General features: G+C 44.7%; 1 protein-coding gene and 1 pseudogene across 7 annotated transcripts in view; one reads left to right on the plus strand and one right to left on the minus strand.

The window, feature by feature from the left end:
- Positions 1-17,572, plus strand: part of INPP5B (inositol polyphosphate-5-phosphatase B) — a 45,998-nt gene that overhangs the window by 15,340 nt on the left and 13,086 nt on the right. For 5 of the 7 annotated variants that reach the window (XM_043505871.1, XM_038377712.2, XM_038377713.2 and 2 more), the window contains 5 exons: positions 12,760-12,853; positions 14,960-15,130; positions 16,046-16,147; positions 16,553-16,667; positions 17,405-17,521. In XM_043505871.1, coding sequence (XP_043361806.1) covers positions 12,760-12,853; positions 14,960-15,130; positions 16,046-16,147; positions 16,553-16,667; positions 17,405-17,521 — 599 coding nt within the window. Of the gene's footprint in view, positions 1-7,447; positions 7,555-7,617; positions 7,961-12,759; positions 12,854-14,959; positions 15,131-16,045; positions 16,148-16,552; positions 16,668-17,404; positions 17,522-17,572 lie in introns of those variants that run through there. The other 2 variants (XM_043505873.1, XM_043505874.1) reach the window with 2 other exon arrangements.
- On the minus strand, positions 1,527-1,625 carry LOC119845603 (annotated as a pseudogene).

Below are 17,572 nucleotides of genomic sequence, written 5' to 3' on the forward strand. Positions count from 1 at the left end.
TCAAACTGGACAGTCTCTACGTAAAAGAATAAATGGACACAAATCAGACGTCAAGAATTATAACATTCAAAAGCCAGTTGGAGAACACTTCAGTCTCTTTGGTCACTCTATTACAGACCTAAAAGTTGCAATTCTTCAACAAAAAAAACTTCAAAAACAGACTCCAACAAGAGACTGCTGAATTGGAATTAATTTGCAAACTAGATACAATTAATTTAGGCTTGAATAAAGACTGGGAGTGGATGTGTCGTTACACAAAGTAAAACTATTGCCCCTTGTTTGTTTCCCCTCCTACTGTTCTTGTAAAGTGCCGGAAATGGCCCACCTTGATTATCACTACAAAAGGTCCCCCCCTTTCCCTCTCCCCCCCCCCGCCACTCTCCTGGTGGTAATAGCTCACCTTTCCTGGTCGCTCTTGTTACAGTCTGTATAGAATGCACCCGATGAAGTGAGCTGTAGCTCACAAAAGCTTATGCTCAAATAAATTTGTTAGTCTCTAAGGTGCCACAAGTTCTCCTTTTCTTTTTTGCGAATACAGACTAACACGGCTGCTACTCTGAAGTCTGTATAGTAACACCCATTGTTTCTTGTTCTCTGTGTATATAAAATCTCCCCACTATATTTTCCACTGTATGCATCCGATGAAGTGAGCTGTAGTTCATGAAAGCTTATGCTCTAATAAATTTGTTAGTTTCTAAGGTGCCATAAGTACTCCTTTTCTTTTTACGGATAGAGACTAACACGGCTGCTACTCTGAAACTTGGTGTGTTTTGGTTACTGGATCTATGAAGGTAGGTGTGGTGATCCATGGGTTTCTGGTATATAGTTGTCTGTAAGTTACCATTGTTTAAACTGATCATGGTGTCCAGGAAGTTGAGGCTAGAGTGGGAGTGTTCCAGAGAGTTTAAGGGATGGGTGGCTGAAGTTGTGGTGGAAATCTATGAGGGAGTTTGTCTTCTGTCCAGAGGATGAAAATATCATTGATGTATCCCAGGCATATCATTGGTTTTGTGGTGCATTTGTCCAGATTTGTCTCCTAGTTATCTCTGGGAGAACATTCCCCCACTTCACTCCCAACCTTCCTGTCTCCAGTGCTGGTATGTCAAAAGCCCAAGTAATTTCCATTTCTTAAAGAAATCTGATAATCAGCTGGTGATCTGAACCTTTCTACAGAAACTAGCTCATGACCTCAGGCTGAATACACTATAGCCTGGTCTACGCATAGATTTTGTACTGGTCCAACGGATTAGGTTAGAGGGGGTGACTTTTTTTTTTTTTTTACTAAAATAATTATTTCACTGCAACTTACTGTGGATAATTTTACCAATATAAAAGTGTGTTATACCAGAATAGCTTATTCCCCTTCCTGTACAGGAAAAAGAACATGAGAATGGCCATACTGGGTCAGACCAAAGGTCCAGCCCAGTATCCTCTCTTCCGACAGTGGCCAATGCCAGGTGCCCCAGAGGGAATGAACAGAACAGGTAATCATCAAGTGATCAGTTCCCTGTCACTCATTCCCAGCTATACTGGTATAACTGTTACATTAATTTGCGTGTCATCCTTGTGCAGGGGCCATGCTAATCTTCTCTGTATCATTCCAATTTTTTGGGCAGTTGTACTGCTTTAATTATACTGATAGACAAGGCCCTAGTCTCAGCCCATGCTGGACACACATAACTAGGACGTGACCCTTTAAAAATTATTGTATTAAATTCTCTCACCATAAAACATAAGTTATTGATACACCCTAGATCCTCTGTCACATATATCTTCCTGTTTGGGCTTTATCTTATAAATATTGGAAATGGCAAGTCTGGTCTCATGAAGGACTTCTTGAAGGACTCAGCACCCTGAAAATCAGTCAACTTTAAATAGGGACATGACTGATGTGTCTTGGGGGGGAGTTGTGAAGATTAGTTAATGTTTGCTAAGTGATTTGAAAAGGAAAAGCACCACTAGTACAAAACATTGTCTGGAATGTGTGAAGCCCATATGTGCCTGTGGATTTAATATTGATGTTTCTGATAAGGGAGGTACTCCCTGTGGTCAGTGTGAAAGTCTGTGTGTCTATGGGGTGGAAGATAAAGGAAAGAAGGGGAAGGATGAGAATGCTGCTCTCTGGGAGCTCCAGATAGCTTATAGAGAGAAAGAGGCCAGTGAATTTCTGCAGTTGCTGTGATTGCTTTCTAACATGGCTCAGGGACAGTCTTTCCCTCTGAAAATGGCTACACAGGAGAGAAAATCAGCCTTTGTCATTTTTTAAAAATAATAACCAAAGAAAAGTTCTCCTCTAGTCTGACCTGTCTGTCATTTGAAGGTGTCACAGGCAGGGGCAGTCCTTCTCCTTCTCTGTGTGCTGACGGTCAGATAGGCACTTCTAGGCTGTTTACTGTGCCCTTACATGGGTGGCCAGTGGCCACCAGGATTCTTGCAGCACTCTTTCTTCAGCCTGTTTCTCTTTACACTCCCAGGTGTCCCATTACATTTCATAGTGGCTATCGAATGGCTGTGTTGGTGTTTAAAGCTTTCATCAATTGGAGGCTGTGGTTCGCTGTGACCTCAAGCTGCCAGCCATGCAGGCACGGGCTTAGGGGTATGCAGTGACTACTAGAAAAGGTGTCAACCCCAAGGGACTTGACCTCATTATCTGCAGACCTGTTGTGATCTTGCATACTCTTCCTCATTTGGCCCAAGGACTGTATGCTGCTTCTCTCTGTGGTCAGCCTTAGAGCATCCAGTCTTCTGTGACCTTCCTGTTCTACAGGGGAGTTTTGAATCTGGACTGCAGTGTCTCACGTTGTCCAGAATGACCTAGAGATAAGCAGTTTGTATCTTGCTGTGACTGAAAAAGCCTCAGGGAAATTGGACCTGGTTACACTTTCCATCTTGACTGCTGTATGATTGTAGTGGTGGTGGTGGTGGTGGGGTGTCTCTAGCTGCTGGCAATCGTGAAGCCTTATGAAAGGATAATGTCAGTCTAGCAGATTCTTCAAGGGATCCTTCCCTCCAGACAATCTTTATCCCTGATTGCTCTTCCTGTTTTTAAATTCTTGGGAGGCACTTGGATATTATGGTGATGGGGCTACATAAGTACCTAGGTAGATGATTGGAAAGTCCCTATTTACCTGATCCAACTCCCATTGACTTCAATGGAAATTAGATCTGGCCCTGTTTGTGGCTTTCTGTCTTCAGAATGAACCATGCCTATGCTAGAGCTGTAGGTCCCTGTCCAAGGTCATAGTGGCTGCTTTGACTTTTGATCAAGCATCTCAGAAGCCCCTCTCATGGCTGTATCTCGCCATCTGAAGATGTGGCCATTGGCAAAGCCACACAGCATGTCAGGCTGGAAAGAGAAAGCGAGGGCTATTTGTACACAGAGCCCACACAAGACATAACTAGAGGTACGATGCTCAAAGTCAGAACTGTTAGCAAATAGCCATTTGCACTTTGCAGAGCATGACACGGACAGATTGGGGCTTCTCCTTTGCCAGCATAGACTCATGTATAAAATTGTGTTTTGAAAATAATCCCTTGAGTGTAACACAACAGGGAAATGTAATTAGACATGTATAGGTCTGGGTATAGTTTTGTTTTCAGTTGCCACTGGAAGTGGCCAGAGCATTCTCTGTGCTGTGATGGAAGGTGTGACTTCCTTTTGCTACTTACGTGGCATGTTACAAACAATGAATCCTCACAACCCTCAGTCCCCATGATGGAGAAGCCCTGTACTAGTTTGTCCATTTGTAAAAAGAGATGTTGTGAGACAGGGAGAGACTCGGAGGCCAGAATTGGAACTTGGGCATTCACGGCTCCTCCACTCATGCTCAGATCTGGGTACTTTTTTGACCAAATTCATGGATATTGAGATTCTTGGCTTCAGAATAATTTGCATTCCTCCTTCTTTTGCCTTCTCCATTTTTCAGTTTTATATCCTCTTCTTTTTTTTGTTCCCTCGCTTACTGTAAAAATGCTGTGAATTTTTTTTAGCGTGTGCTTTATCACTGGTGGGAGGAATCTGGGGATACAGAATAGAAGAGGATGGGGAAGGGAGATCTGGAATAGCCAGTCAGAGATGGTGCCTGTAAAAGTCTGAAGTTTAAAACACTTGCACTTTAAGGCTTGACATGGAAAGACCTTGCATATATATTTGAAAGAAGTACCTCAGTGTTGAACAGTTCACAACCACAGCTGTTTTGCAAATAGATTCTTGTGGTATCTCTGAAGCATAGCAACATAGTATCTCCATTTGTGTGAATTAAAGCCCCTCAGCCGGATGCTGAATTCTCAGAGAGGCTGATTGGCCTTTGACAAAGTTGCTTTTTCAAGGCTTTCCTGTGTTGTTTTTGTCATCCGGATCTAACAATTGCTTTCATCCCCGACCCCCGATTGGCTAATGGCAGGGGCAGTGGAGAACATGAACATACAAGGTGCATATTGACTGTTTAGCTGGGCAAGGGCCTTCTGTACTCTCTGCCAGCCACGGTGCAGGAGGTGACATACAGTGAATTTATGCAGAAGGCAGTTTCTTTTGTCAGTTGGCAGGAAGGGGAGGCTGTAACTCCATCTGACTTGCACCTTAGAATTCTGCTTTGTTTGGATCAGGAGTACATACAGCTTCTGATGCAGGTACAGTCCAACTGGAACAGTTCAGCTGTTCATAGCTGCTGAGGGAGGATTTCTAAGGGGAATGCTGGTGTGCTTTATGCCACTTCATTTGCCAGCCTGGATATGCTGCTCTAACAACCTGACTAACCTTGGATTTTTACTAAGCAAGGCTCACTTTTTATCCTTTCTCAGTTGGAGCTGGAGATTCCGTTTGGGTCTCCTTTGCTACACTGGGTCCTTTGTAATCAAAAGGATGTATTAGCTGAGGTCAGTATAATTGTTTGCAATTGATAAAGCTAATTTGATTTGATCTGCAGAGGTCCAAGCTTAGGATATCAAATGGATTGCTGTGGTCTGCCATGGGACAGTACTTTAAATATATCTTTACAATCTTTTAATAGGAAAGGCCTAATTAGCTGCTCAATCCATTTAGCTGCAAATCCTGTTTACAGTTTGGGCCATGCACACTCTTCTTGAACTGAGTTCACAGAGCATCTTTATTTTTGTGCCTGGTCTTATTTTAACAGTTAATTTTTTTCCTCAAGACTCTGTATGTGTTCTAGCTCATTGTATCTTCAATTTCTTGCCCCATCTAGCTAGAACCATCCTTAGCTGGACTTAAAAAAAAATCTATCTGGCCAAACATATGGTGACAGGGTGCCACCTGGAACTGGGGTACCACTGAGCCTGACTGACTCACCAGCCTGGGTTCCCTTTACACTGTACTACTGTGACCCCCTGCCAAGCCTGCTCTCATCTGCACCTTCAGCAGCACATGTACAGGTAGGGACACACCCAGCTGCAGAAACATACAGACGCTGTGATCAGCTCTGCATGGGAAGGCTTCATCTAAGGAACTGTTCAGTTACTCAAGTGCACACACCCCTTCTGGAGGGTAAACCCAAAATTATACCATCTTGCACTGCACAGAGATCTGTACAGCGTAAGCTCATGAAATTCGCCCCCTCCGTCAATGTGGAGAGGAATATACACAGCTTTCTACCCTGGTTATAATTCCCCCACACTGGTTTTAGACAAAGCAAAAATAAGTTTATTAATTACAAAAGATAGATTTTAAGTGATTATAAGAGATAGCAAACAGATCAAAGCAAATTACTTAGCAAATAAACAAAAACACAATCTAAACTTAATATACTAAAGAGATTGGATATGCGTAGCAACTTCTCACCCTAAGTGATGATTTAAGCCATTTTCAGGGATTCTTAAGGGGCCAGCTGCCCTTGCTTGAAGCTTAAAAACCCAAGGTATTCCTTTCACAGGCTAGAAATCCCTCTAGCCTCGGTCCATCCCTTCTCCCCCAGTCCAGTCCTTGTTCCTCAGGTGTTTCCAAGAGTCTCTTTGGGTGGGGAGTCAGTGAAGAACCACAATGATGTCACTCCCCTGCCTTAGATAGCTTTTGCATATGGTGGGAACCCATTGTCTCCCAGCTTGGTTCCCACGCCTGGTCAGTGGAAAAACACTGGTATTCCAAGATGGAGTCCAGCACCAGGTGACTTGGTCATATGTTCCTGTAAGGTCACAGCAGCCATGACTTGGAAGCTGTTTGTAGCCTCCTTAGGAAGGCTCCCCGGTGGGAGATTAGCTTCTTCTAAGACCTAGTGTTCTCCCTAATGCATTCCCCAGGTGTAAAACACATTTGTAATAGATACATAGACAATATTCCTAACTTCAGATACCAAAATGATACAAATAGGATAATCGTATTCAGTAGATCATCACCTTTTCGATGCTATCTCACATGACCTGTCTTGCATAAAATAAATCATAGTTATGCCATACTTATATAATAATAACATCTCTATTAAGAATATTAGGCGTAGTGTCACACAAACTAAATTGATTTGATGAAAGGAAACAAAGTTCCCAAGGATAGAGGCTCTTTCTTTTGGTTACAGAAGTTACAGGTTGAAAGGCCCATTAAGTAGGTAATTTGGTTCATGCCCCTTTTCTAACAACTTGGGGCCAGTCCAGGGTTGTTCTCCTTTCTGACAAATGTCGGTGGCAGGATGGACTTAGGATGGGAGGGAGAAGCAGCTTCTAAATTATATTTCTCATACTTTTTACCCCTATATGGCATTCTGTGCATACAGGTTGCACACTCACTCAGGAGATCCTCATATGCTGATGTCAGGAAGGATAATAATAATAATAATAATAATAATAATAATAATAATAATACAGGCCACTGTAGGTGACTTCCTTGACCTTTCAACCTCTGCTACCATCTCCTGGCCCCTTACCTATTTCATATAGCAGCCCTGTAAGCAGCATTCACCATGCACCTGTGAGTTCAGGCTGCCAGCTCTTTTGCCATTTGTGGCATTAATGCTGTTCCACCTGCTGGCAGGTGGGATGGACTCTGTTTGGGCAACTCTGCCAGTTATATCTTTCCAACCTGAGGATGACAGAGACAGCTGGATAGAGACCCTGCCCTCTAGGGATGTAAGCCCAGGTTGAATCTTGAGCCCCTCTTGGGATGGATTTCAGGGCCTAAACCAGAATACTTGCCGAGTCCCTGGCACCGCTTGGTTGCTAATGACTACACTCATGCTCGCAGAGAACGTTCGTAGCACTACCCCAGGGACTGTGCAGAGTTGCTGCAGGTTGGGAAGGGATGTTTGGAGGCAATGAATGAATTTTCATTAGTATTTCAACTTATTTCAAGACTGAAGTGTGTCTTGTTTGTTCAGTGTAATATGATGCTGCAGCCTCTAGATTTATCTCGCTCTGCTTTGGCTTTATAATGGTTAAAAAGCCTCAGGCAGGTTTGGCAGGCCCCAAAATTTGACTTGCCTTTTTTTGTTTCCTGTATATTCAGAACCCATGTGGAGAGAATAATCACACCTGCTTAATGAGGAGATCTGTGTGGCTCCTTAGCTCATTAGATTTTGGGACCTTTTGGCTCCATCTACTTCCACCCCAGAGGAAAGTGCAGGATTGTTCCTGGGCTCCTTGCAGCAGATGTGCCAGTGTTTTCTGTCTAGCTTCAAATGTGATAAAATGCCTTGGATTGTGTTTAAAAAATCCCAAGTGGGTGGATGCACCATGGATCTAGGTTGGTCTGATTTGAGGCAAAACAGATCAGGGAGTTGCCCCCTGGGCAAGCTGGTAATTATCATTCTGGGTTTATACTTCACAATAATTTCCTGATAAAATAGTCGCTGTGCCAATCTCCTTTGCCTATCTGTTTTGGCATGTGTCCTAACGAGGAAAAATCCACTGGAGGAAATTGGCCTTAAGATAAAGGAAAACAGCCCCCCCACTCCAAGCTGTTTTAGTGTGCAGCAGACTCCACTCCCTCAGAAGCCTTGGCGTTTGCACAGCTCTCTCTGTAAGTATAAAAGCACTCTACAGAACGGGAGCTGATCTCCAAGGAACTCAGCCTTGCTCAGCAGAACAGTGGTGCTGATATGGCTTCCATCTTAATGGATCCCAAAGTGTTTTTTGGCATTCCTGCCATAAGACTCTGGGCATGATTGTGTTTAGAGAGAGTGAGCGATCACCTTGCTCCTCAGTGAAGTTCATCACTTTATGGGGGAAAGGTAGCAGCTGTTCAATTCCTGTGTCTCCTCACAATCTCAGAGGCCAGTACAGAAGTGGCAGTTTTATGCCAGATCTCAGGAATTCCTTTTTTCTGGATTAGAGCCCAGCATTCAAAGGAAGGCTTAGTTTATTTCAGGTAAACAAGGGCAGCGGAATAGAGATTGGAAGTACTTGTTGCTTTAGCCTGCTCACCTGAGCCTATGTCTACATTACTGCCTATGTCTGCAAAATGTATTTCGCTCAGGTCACCCTTCTGACTGACATAAATTACGCTGACATAAGCAGTCATGTGCACAGTGCTATGTTGGTGGGAGATGTAGCTCTCCCGCTGACATAGCTTATGCCTAAGGCTATGATTTGGTCATGGAGGTCACAGAAGTCACAGAATCCAGGACTTCTTCAGATCTCTGTGACTTCAGCCTGCAGCGACTGAGAGCTGCAGGCTACCCCCACCTCCCCTGGTAGCCAGGAGCTATGGGGTACCCCTGCTTCCTGGAGTGGCAGGGGTCCCCTACAGCTCCCCAGCCGTCGTGAGTGTGGGGGGAATTCCCCGGAGCTCCCCAGTTCCCATGGGTCCGCAGCACGGATTCCCTCGGAGCTCCGCAGCTGCCACAGGCAGGGGTCCCTCCCAGCCAGGGTCAGGGGCCACAGCTCCCAGCCACAGCAGGGCAGGGTGCTGAACCCTCCTCCCTCCCCCTTTTTGTCATGGATATTTTTAGTAAAAGTCAGGGACAGGTCACAGCTTCCGTCACTTTTTTTTAATTGCCTGGGACCTGTCCCTGACTTTTACGAAAAATGTCCATGGCAAAATTGTAGCCTTACTTATGCCGCTCGCGGGGGTGTGGTTTATTTCATGCCAATGGGAGAACCCTCTTCCATCGGCATAGAGCGTCTTCACCACATGTGCTGCAGTTGCGCAGCTGTACTGGTGTAGCTCCGCCGCTGCAGCCCTGTAAGTGTAGACATGCCCCGAGGCTGGAGCTTTGTGGATGAATGCTTGTGATTGAGACTCCATGAAAGCAGAAATGTCTATTGCTGCAAAACAGCACCAGTAATTTCTGTGGCGGAATTGGCTTAGGTCTGCTGTGTAAAAAGCGACTGCATATGACATGTCTCCTTTCTTCTGGTACTATTTTTAGTTTCAATTCCAATTTCTTCTTAAACTTGTGGGAATTTCTACACAAGCACTTTCAAATGCCTGCTCAGGAAACACTGATCCATGTACCAGCTGGGTGAACCCCCAGGGAAAGCTGGAATTGGTTATATCACATCTGGAGCCAGACATCTCCTTGTTAGTGTAGACATAGACAAGAAAGAAGCACTGGTATTTATCCATCTCAATCCATTGCTGCTTCCAGGAGAAGTGACCCCAGTTCCAACCCTACCTGACTTTGGATTTCTGAGCTATAATGAGTTTTGATCCTCATGCTCTTAGAATCAACCTCCAATAAATCCTCCCGTGAAGTATTTATTCTCAGAGGATTCTATGGGCAGAAGGAAGTTTTCCAAGCTGAGGGAACAACTGTTTCTAGTCTCAGAGTAGCAGCCATGTTAGTCTGTATTTGCAAAAAAAGAAAAGGAGTACTTGTGGCACCTTAGAGACTAACAAATTTATTTGAGCATAAGCTTTCGTGTAGCTCACGAAAGCTTATGCTCAAATAAATTTGTTTCTAGTCTCAATCTCCGGGTAAAGTATGTAAAATTCTGTATCTAATTTCAACTGCTGGCCTGTAGAGAATTTGGTAGAAGTGATAAAATCTTCAGCTTTGCTGTTTTGTCATTGCAGTACAGAAGAGCTCAGCTGGGTGTTTCAGTGAACAGAACTGTTCTGTCCAGCTTCATTTGTTAGATTTGTAATCTCAGAAACAAACTCTCTTCATTATCTGTAGGTTTGTTTACTAGGCAGAGTAAGCTGGAAACTGCTGTTTCATAGAATCATAGAAATGTCAGGCTGAAAGGGCCCTCAAGAGGTCATCTAGTCTAGCCCCCTGTGTGGAGGCAGGACCAAGTAAACCTAGACCATTCCTGAGAGGTGTTTGTCTAAACTGTTCTTAGAAACCTTAACCTCCCTTGAAATCCTATTCCAGTACTTAACTATCCTTACAGTTAGAAAATTTTTCCTGTAACTATCCTAAATCTCTCTTGCTGCATATTAAGCTGATTACTTCTTGTCCTACCTTCAGTAGACAGGGACAGTTGATCATTCTCTTTATAATCCCGTAACATATTTAAAGACTGTTAACAGGTCCTTCTTTAGTCTTCTTTACTAAAGATTAAACATACCCAGTTTTTTAATCCATTCCTCAGAGGTCAGGTTTTTTAACCTTTTCTCATTTTCATAGCTCTTCTCCAGACTCTCTCCAGTTTGTCCACATCTATCATAAAGAGTCGTACCCAAAACTAAATACAATTGAGGCCTCCAGCTGAGGCCTCATCAATGCTGAGTAGAACGGAACAATGACCTCCTGTGTTTTACAGATGACCACTCTTTTTAACACACCTCAGGATGATATTAAGTCTCTTTTTGTAACTGCCTAATACTGTTGGTTTATAATCAATTTGTCATCCCCTGTAACCCCACAAATCCTTTTCAGCAATACTACTGCCTAACCAGTTATTTCCCATTTTGTAGTTATGCATTTGATTTTTCCCACTAAGTGTAGTATTTTGCACTTGTCTTTGAGTTTCATCTTGTTGATTTCAGACCAAATTCTCTGATTTGTCAAGTTCATTTTGAATTCTAATAGTATCCTACAGAGCACTTGCAACTGCTCCCAGCTAGGTGTTATCCACAATTTTTAAGGATACTTTCCATTCCTTTTTCCAAGTTATTAATAAAAATGTTGAATAGTATGGAACACAGGGCAGACCCTTGGGGTACCCCACTAAAGTCCCCCCTAGTCTGACAGTGAAACATTAATAACTACTCTTTGAGTATGGGTTTTTCAACCTGTTGTGCACCCACCTTGTAATAACTTCTCTAGTTTGCTTATGAGAATGTCATGTGGGCCTGTGTCAAAATATCAAGATATTTGTGTATCTGCAGTAAAAAAAACAAACAGAAAAAAACTCAGCCCCATAATTAAATTGTTATTTTGACACCTGTAAGTATGGAACTTGGTCACTGGAGAGGAATGCAAAATGATCTACTGCAAAACAATGATTTGTTTAGTGTATGAGTTAAATTTGCATAGTGGCTGGTACTTTACTGTGAAGTGCACCTTGTATCAAGGCTGAGATCTGGCACTTGCCATGTTGCTTATGCTGAGGTGGGGCTGGCTTTCCACCCAGGACTCTGCACTGAGCTGGATCAGGGTGGGGACAGACTAATGTGATTAGTGAGTTGCTCTTTGTTATGCATATTTCAGCAGACACATGGAAGCCCTGAAAGTGAGATGTGTGTTTCTCTTTGCTTTCTCTCTGTTTCTTTCCTGCTGTGGACTTGGCAAAGGCTCATTACACATGTATGTTTTGAAGGAAGGATTGGGCAACCTTGGGAGTGCAGAGGCCTTATATTGGGACCTAGAGATAATGGGTAGCCCTGTGACAGAGCAAGCTAGTGACGAGGCACTTGCTGAGGAGGGAACACATTAGTACCAATGAGAGCAAAGGTGCATCAGTGTATCAGCTCCTCAAGGTTCCTTTTCTGCACCATCTGATTGTTATAAACAGGCCAGTTGTGTGGCCTGATTGCCTTGTAGGAGTTTTAAACAAGGAGCTTGAGCAATTTTTCTCTGTACTGCAGTGGTCCCCAAACTTTTTACCTTGTGTGACCCCCACCCCCACTGCCGAGCCGGGGCCGGGAGTGGGACCGCAGCTCTGGTAGGTGGGGACACAGACAGAGGAAAGGGGGATGAGGCTGGGGCCACACCTAGGGGCTGGGCCGGGAGCTGAGCTGAGGCAAACAGCTGGGGCCCTGGGTACAGGGCCTGGAACTGGAGCCCAAGACTTGGGGCCAGCAGCCCGGGCTGGGAGCGGAGCTCCAGGGCTGGCAGCTGAGGCCCCAAGTGCGGGGCCAGGAGCAGAGCTGGGTGGTGCTCCCTTCCTATCTGCTGTGGGGGCTGGCCTGGGCCCCCACTGTGCCCCCACCCCCGCATGTGCAATAGGAAAAGCAGTTTTTAGTACTCTGGGTAGGATTCTCTTTTTTTAAAAAAAAAGTCACTGTTCTGAGTTTTTCAAGCAGATAAATGTTACTTTTCCCATTGGTTCCTTCCCAATTATTATAATACAAAATCCATATAGTAGTCTGTAACTCCTGTCTGTATCAAATGGGTTTGTTTTTTTTACTGGTACAGTAATTTGTGTACATATTCTTAAAATCCTCCAACAAAATGTTCCTGTATTTTTTTTTCTTTACTTAGGAGCACTGAACTGTGCTTGTGGGATTATAGCCAGTATTTTGAAAGACCCTTTTAACCTTCTTATCTCATGAGGAATGCAACACACTTAAAATAAGAGCCTGTTTTTTTTTTTTCTGTGAACTTGGGAAAACGCTTGGCGTACAGATTTTCCTTGTATTTGTCTCAGCATGTAAGCATTGTATGGCATGTTCCCTTGTTCTGTGTAAAGTTTTTCTTTTCCTTTTAGGAGTTGTTGGGTCTGAAGACATCAAAGAGAATGAAAAACATATCATAGCTAATCATAGCTGGAGCCATAACAGCGATGATAAAGCTACCCCTAGGTACAGTATATCTTAAATCCTCCTTGTCAAAGGAGACTGCGAGATCTGTTGTGCATGGCACCTGTGCTTGTAAGTTCTAATGAAGAATGGAATTGGTGACTTTGTATATTTGGGTATTTAGCTGCTGTCACCCTCCACAGAGCATCATTGCACACTGGTAGCAAATGATGCAAGGTGCCAGACAGGATGGGGGAAGTCTGCAGTTATTTATAGCGTGTCCAGAATAATTCTGAGCGGTGCAAATTGCTGATAGTTCATGTGTCCCTGGAGGAGGACGACATAGTAAAACTTTCTGCCTTGACTTCCTGGTTTTCATGTGGCTGAACTAAGAAGTTATTGTGCATAAAGGTGGCCATGTGGTACACACCAGTGCCATCTGTTGGCCAGCCTGTATTTGCAAAGCAAGAGAGCAAATAATATGCAGTGTTGTTGTAGCTTTGTCATCTCAGATATTAGAGAGACCAGGGTAGGGTGACCAGGTGTCCAGTTTTCGACCTGAACACCCGATCGAAAAGGGGCCCTGGTGGCTCCAGTCAGCACTGCCGACCGGGCCATTAAAAGTCAGGTCGGTGGTGCTGTGGAGCTAAGGCAGGCTAGTCCCTACTTGTCCTGACTGGCAGCGCGCTGCACCACGGATGCAGCCGGTCCGGCTCCTGGGCGGGGGAGGGGGGAGTGGAGACGGGACAGGACTCCATGCGCTGTCCCCGCCCTGAGCACCGGCTGCGCACTGCCATTGGCCGGGAACCGCGGCCATTGGGAGCTGCGGGTGCGAGTAGCTTGCAGAGCCACCTGCTGTGCCTCTGCCTGGAGCCGGACCTGCTGTCCGCTTCCAGGGCGCAGTGCAGTCTGCAGTGCCAGGACAGGCAGGAAGCCTGCCTTTGCCTCCCCGCTGCACCACTGACCAGGAGCTGCCGGAGGTAAGCCCGTGCCCCAACCCTGACCCCCAACACTCTGCCTCAGCTCTGAGCCCCCCTGCCCAAACCCCTCATCCCCGGCCCTACACCAGATCCTGTATCCCCAGACAGAGCCCTCACCCCCCGGTGCCCCAGCCCAGAGCCCTCTTCCACACTCTGAACCCCTCTGCCCTAGCCTGGAGTCCCCTCCTGCACCCCAAACCCCTCATCCCTGGCCCCACCCCAGAGCCTGCATCCCCAGACGGAGCCCTCACCTCCTCCCAACCCCCTGCCCCAGTCCAGTGAAAGTGAGTGAGGGTGGTGGAGAGCGAGCTACCGAGGGAGGGAGAATGTAGTGAACAAAGCGCAGGGGAAGGGGAAAGGCAGGGGGCGTGGCCTCTGGGAAGGGGCATGGCTAGGGTGTTTGGTTTTGTGGGATTAGAAAGTTGGCAGTCCTAGACAAGGGCGTGAGGTAATAGAGCTTGGTTCAATAAAAGATATGACCTTACCCATCTTGTTTTTTTAATAGGGAATAATAGTAATTTTAGTCTATAGGGCATTCCCACTTCTCTGACCTCCCAGATTGCTGCTTTATAACAAAAATATAACATCCCATCTACTAAAACATTATTAAATACATAATATGAAAACCATACAACCATCCAAACCATACAACCAAACTAAATAATCTCCCCCCTTCCCCACCACCACCACACAGAGAGGACAGGGAGGGTCCTGTGCAGGGACTGGCCTTGACGGAATGAACAGCTTTCCATTCTCTTGTTAAGGTGGGGAGGGCTGGGTGGAGGGAGGCAGCTGGTGAGAGAGTTTCACCTCCCCACCCCAGTAAGCGGGGACACCATTTAAATTCCATCAGAGACATGGTGAGTGAGGCCTCGCCTAGACCCACAGGCTGCACTGATTTAATGAACTCAGCTTTTAAATCCCTTTAGTTAAACTGGTAGAACACTTGTGTACAAAAGATCGGAGTCCTCTTGAGAAATCCTCATTTCAGCCTTGTTCTGTCACATGCAGCTGAGATGATTAAACAGGCTGACATATGTGAAACTGGTTTTCAGTAGGAGAAATTCTCTCCTTTGCAGGATGGAGATTGTTTTTTTTCAGATCTAAATTGTGTTTTGTTGAGCTTGCTCTCTGACACACACACACAGTGTTTTAGTGTCTTGTTTTTGCTTTCTGTTTCTGCTTTCAGACAGAGTAAATCCAAAATGGATGTAACCAGTGAGATGATGCGATCCTCTAGCATGATGATTTCAGGCAAGGGTTGTATCTTATTAGAGCAGAAGTTTGGGCTAAGAGATAATATAGTTAAATTTCAACTGGAACGGAAAGAGGATTCCTACACCTACCTCCAGAATTTCAGGTAACAACTGTCCTTGGGAGTACAATTTTAGGCATAATTGCAAAATAAGTAAATCTCATACATTTAAAAAGGAAAAGGAGTACTTGTGGCACCTTAGAGACTAACAAGAAATGAGCTGTCGGTCATGAAAGCTTATGCTCAAATAAATTTGTTAGTCTCTAAGGTGCCACAAGTTCTCCTTGTCTTTTTGCAGATACAGACTAACACGGCTGCTACTCTGAAACCTCTCATACAATTTTTTTCCACCAAATGCATCCGATGAAGTGAGCTGTAGCTCACGAAAGCTTATGCTCTAATAAATTTGTTAGTCTCTAAGGTGCCACAAGTACTCCTTTTCTTTTTGCGAATACAGACTAACAGGCTGCTACTCTGAAACCTCTCATACATTTGTAATTTCACCTGAAATCCCCAGCAATGGGAAATTTTGGAGGAAAATAAACTTTAGCTCCTGCCATCTGGAACAGCCTTTCTGCCTCTCTCCTCCATTTACACAGTTGCAGAGGAGCATGCGGTCACATGAAAAGCCCCTGCTTAAGCAAACAGCCTTTTTTGTACATCTTATTCATTCTTTGTCTCTTTTCAGAACTCACCTGAAAATGCTGCATCTCCCTTTGCCTCGGACTTTTGTCTCTCCCTTGCCTCTGTTTATTATTTATCTCTGTAATGGTTTCTGGGAGACTGTTTGTATAAAAGATGATGTTTAGTATTGAAAACTTGAGTTTGGTTCAAATCTTTTAAAACAAGCCCTTCATGAATAAAAGAACAAGTGAGAAAATTGTCCCAAACTCTTCCCACACAACCCTGCTTGTAGTTCTTTTGTAAAGTAGATACATTCTATCAAATGCTGCAGGAAAGTTGCTATCACAGGCTTGGGTTGCAGCTCTAGGATTTTGTTGAACCTAAGTCTCTTTGCAGGTTTTTTATTGGAACGTACAATGTGAATGGCCAGTCACCCAACGAGAGCCTCCAGCCTTGGCTGAGCCATGATGTTGAGCCTCCGGATGTTTACTGTGTTGGGTGCGTATTTCTTTCCTGCTAGCCCTTCCGGAAACATCTCTAGGTAGCTTGCTGATGAATGTGTCGTGTGTAGCTATCCAGCGAAAGCATTGCAAACAAGGGTTTAAAAGTGAAAACGTTTGCATTATCTATAGTGGCTCTTATTCCAGAAGTGTTTGTTCTCTCTAGTGGCACAATGTACTTTGGATGCTTTTATGCCACACTGCGGTTAAGTCAATTTAATACTCATGATAATTTACTTTTGCACTTAATGCACTACTAAAATCAGCATAACTGGATTAGAATTCCAGTTCCAAAATCAATTTATATTTTGTGCACTAAATGTATCTCTTCCCCAGCAGAAAAGACTGGGAGAGTTAAAACAAGTAAAGTGAATGCATCCATGTGTTCCTCCCTCTGTTATAGCTTCCAGGAGCTCGATCTGAGTACAGAAACCTTCTTTTTCAATGACACACCGAAGGAGGAAGAATGGTTCAAAGCTGTAACCGATAGTCTTCACCCAGATGCCAAATATGCAAAGGTACGTGTGGCTTGGGGGTGAAACTTAAACTAGTTTCCAGTCAGGCATCTTCTCATGTTTGCTTTCCCCTCGTTTGTCTCCAGTGTATCTGTCTCCTATAGGTTTTTGCCAGGCCAGCAATGCTCAGTGTGGGTGGTATATAGCACTTCTGTGCAAGGCTCCCAGACATGGTCACACCCTCCTGAGAACATTCCCATAAGCAATAGTAGTGAGAGCTAAGGACATTTGTGCCTCACGCTGTGCGTTAGAGAAGGGCATAACAGAGCAACCAGGCAAGTAGAGCTCCCTACTCTGCTGAGATGAATGGATAGAAAGTATCTTGGCACTTGCTGACCTCTGCTCAGCAGCAGCACCAAGCAATGAGCTGTCCTGTAGTAGGACTTTTGCTTTAATTTTGTTTGAGGTTTGGTACCTGCTCCTTAAAATCCTTGCTTTGGCTTTTTCTTCTCACCTCTGATCCAGGCATGTACCTTCTCAGGGCTGATTCTCCCTCAGGCAGTGATTGGGGTATTGAGCCACTTGCCCTGAGTAGGGCCAATTACTCCTGTCCCGTGTTGTGCTGTTGGAGCACCTACCTCTGTGTGTGCCATGTGTCAGGTGGGTGGCTCCCTGGAAGAACAGTGTTGAAGCATTAATATTTTTGGTTGTTTATACTTCAAGCTCACAACAGGGTGGGGTAAGGTTTTGCCCCGAGAAACAGTCCTGGCTATTAGTATGCAGTTGGCTTTTTCTTCCAGGTTAAGCTTGTACGACTTGTTGGGATAATGCTGCTGTTGTACGTGAAGGCAGACCATGCTCTGAACATCTCCGAGGTGGAAGCCGAGACAGTGGGAACTGGAGTCCTGGGGAGAATGGTAGGAATGCAGTGTGTGCATGGGCAGGTGGTGGGAGGTTATCTTTGGGAG

Source organism: Dermochelys coriacea, chromosome 19 (genome assembly GCF_009764565.3).
Source record: "Dermochelys coriacea isolate rDerCor1 chromosome 19, rDerCor1.pri.v4, whole genome shotgun sequence".
NCBI classification, from domain to species: Eukaryota; Metazoa; Chordata; order Testudines; family Dermochelyidae; genus Dermochelys; species Dermochelys coriacea.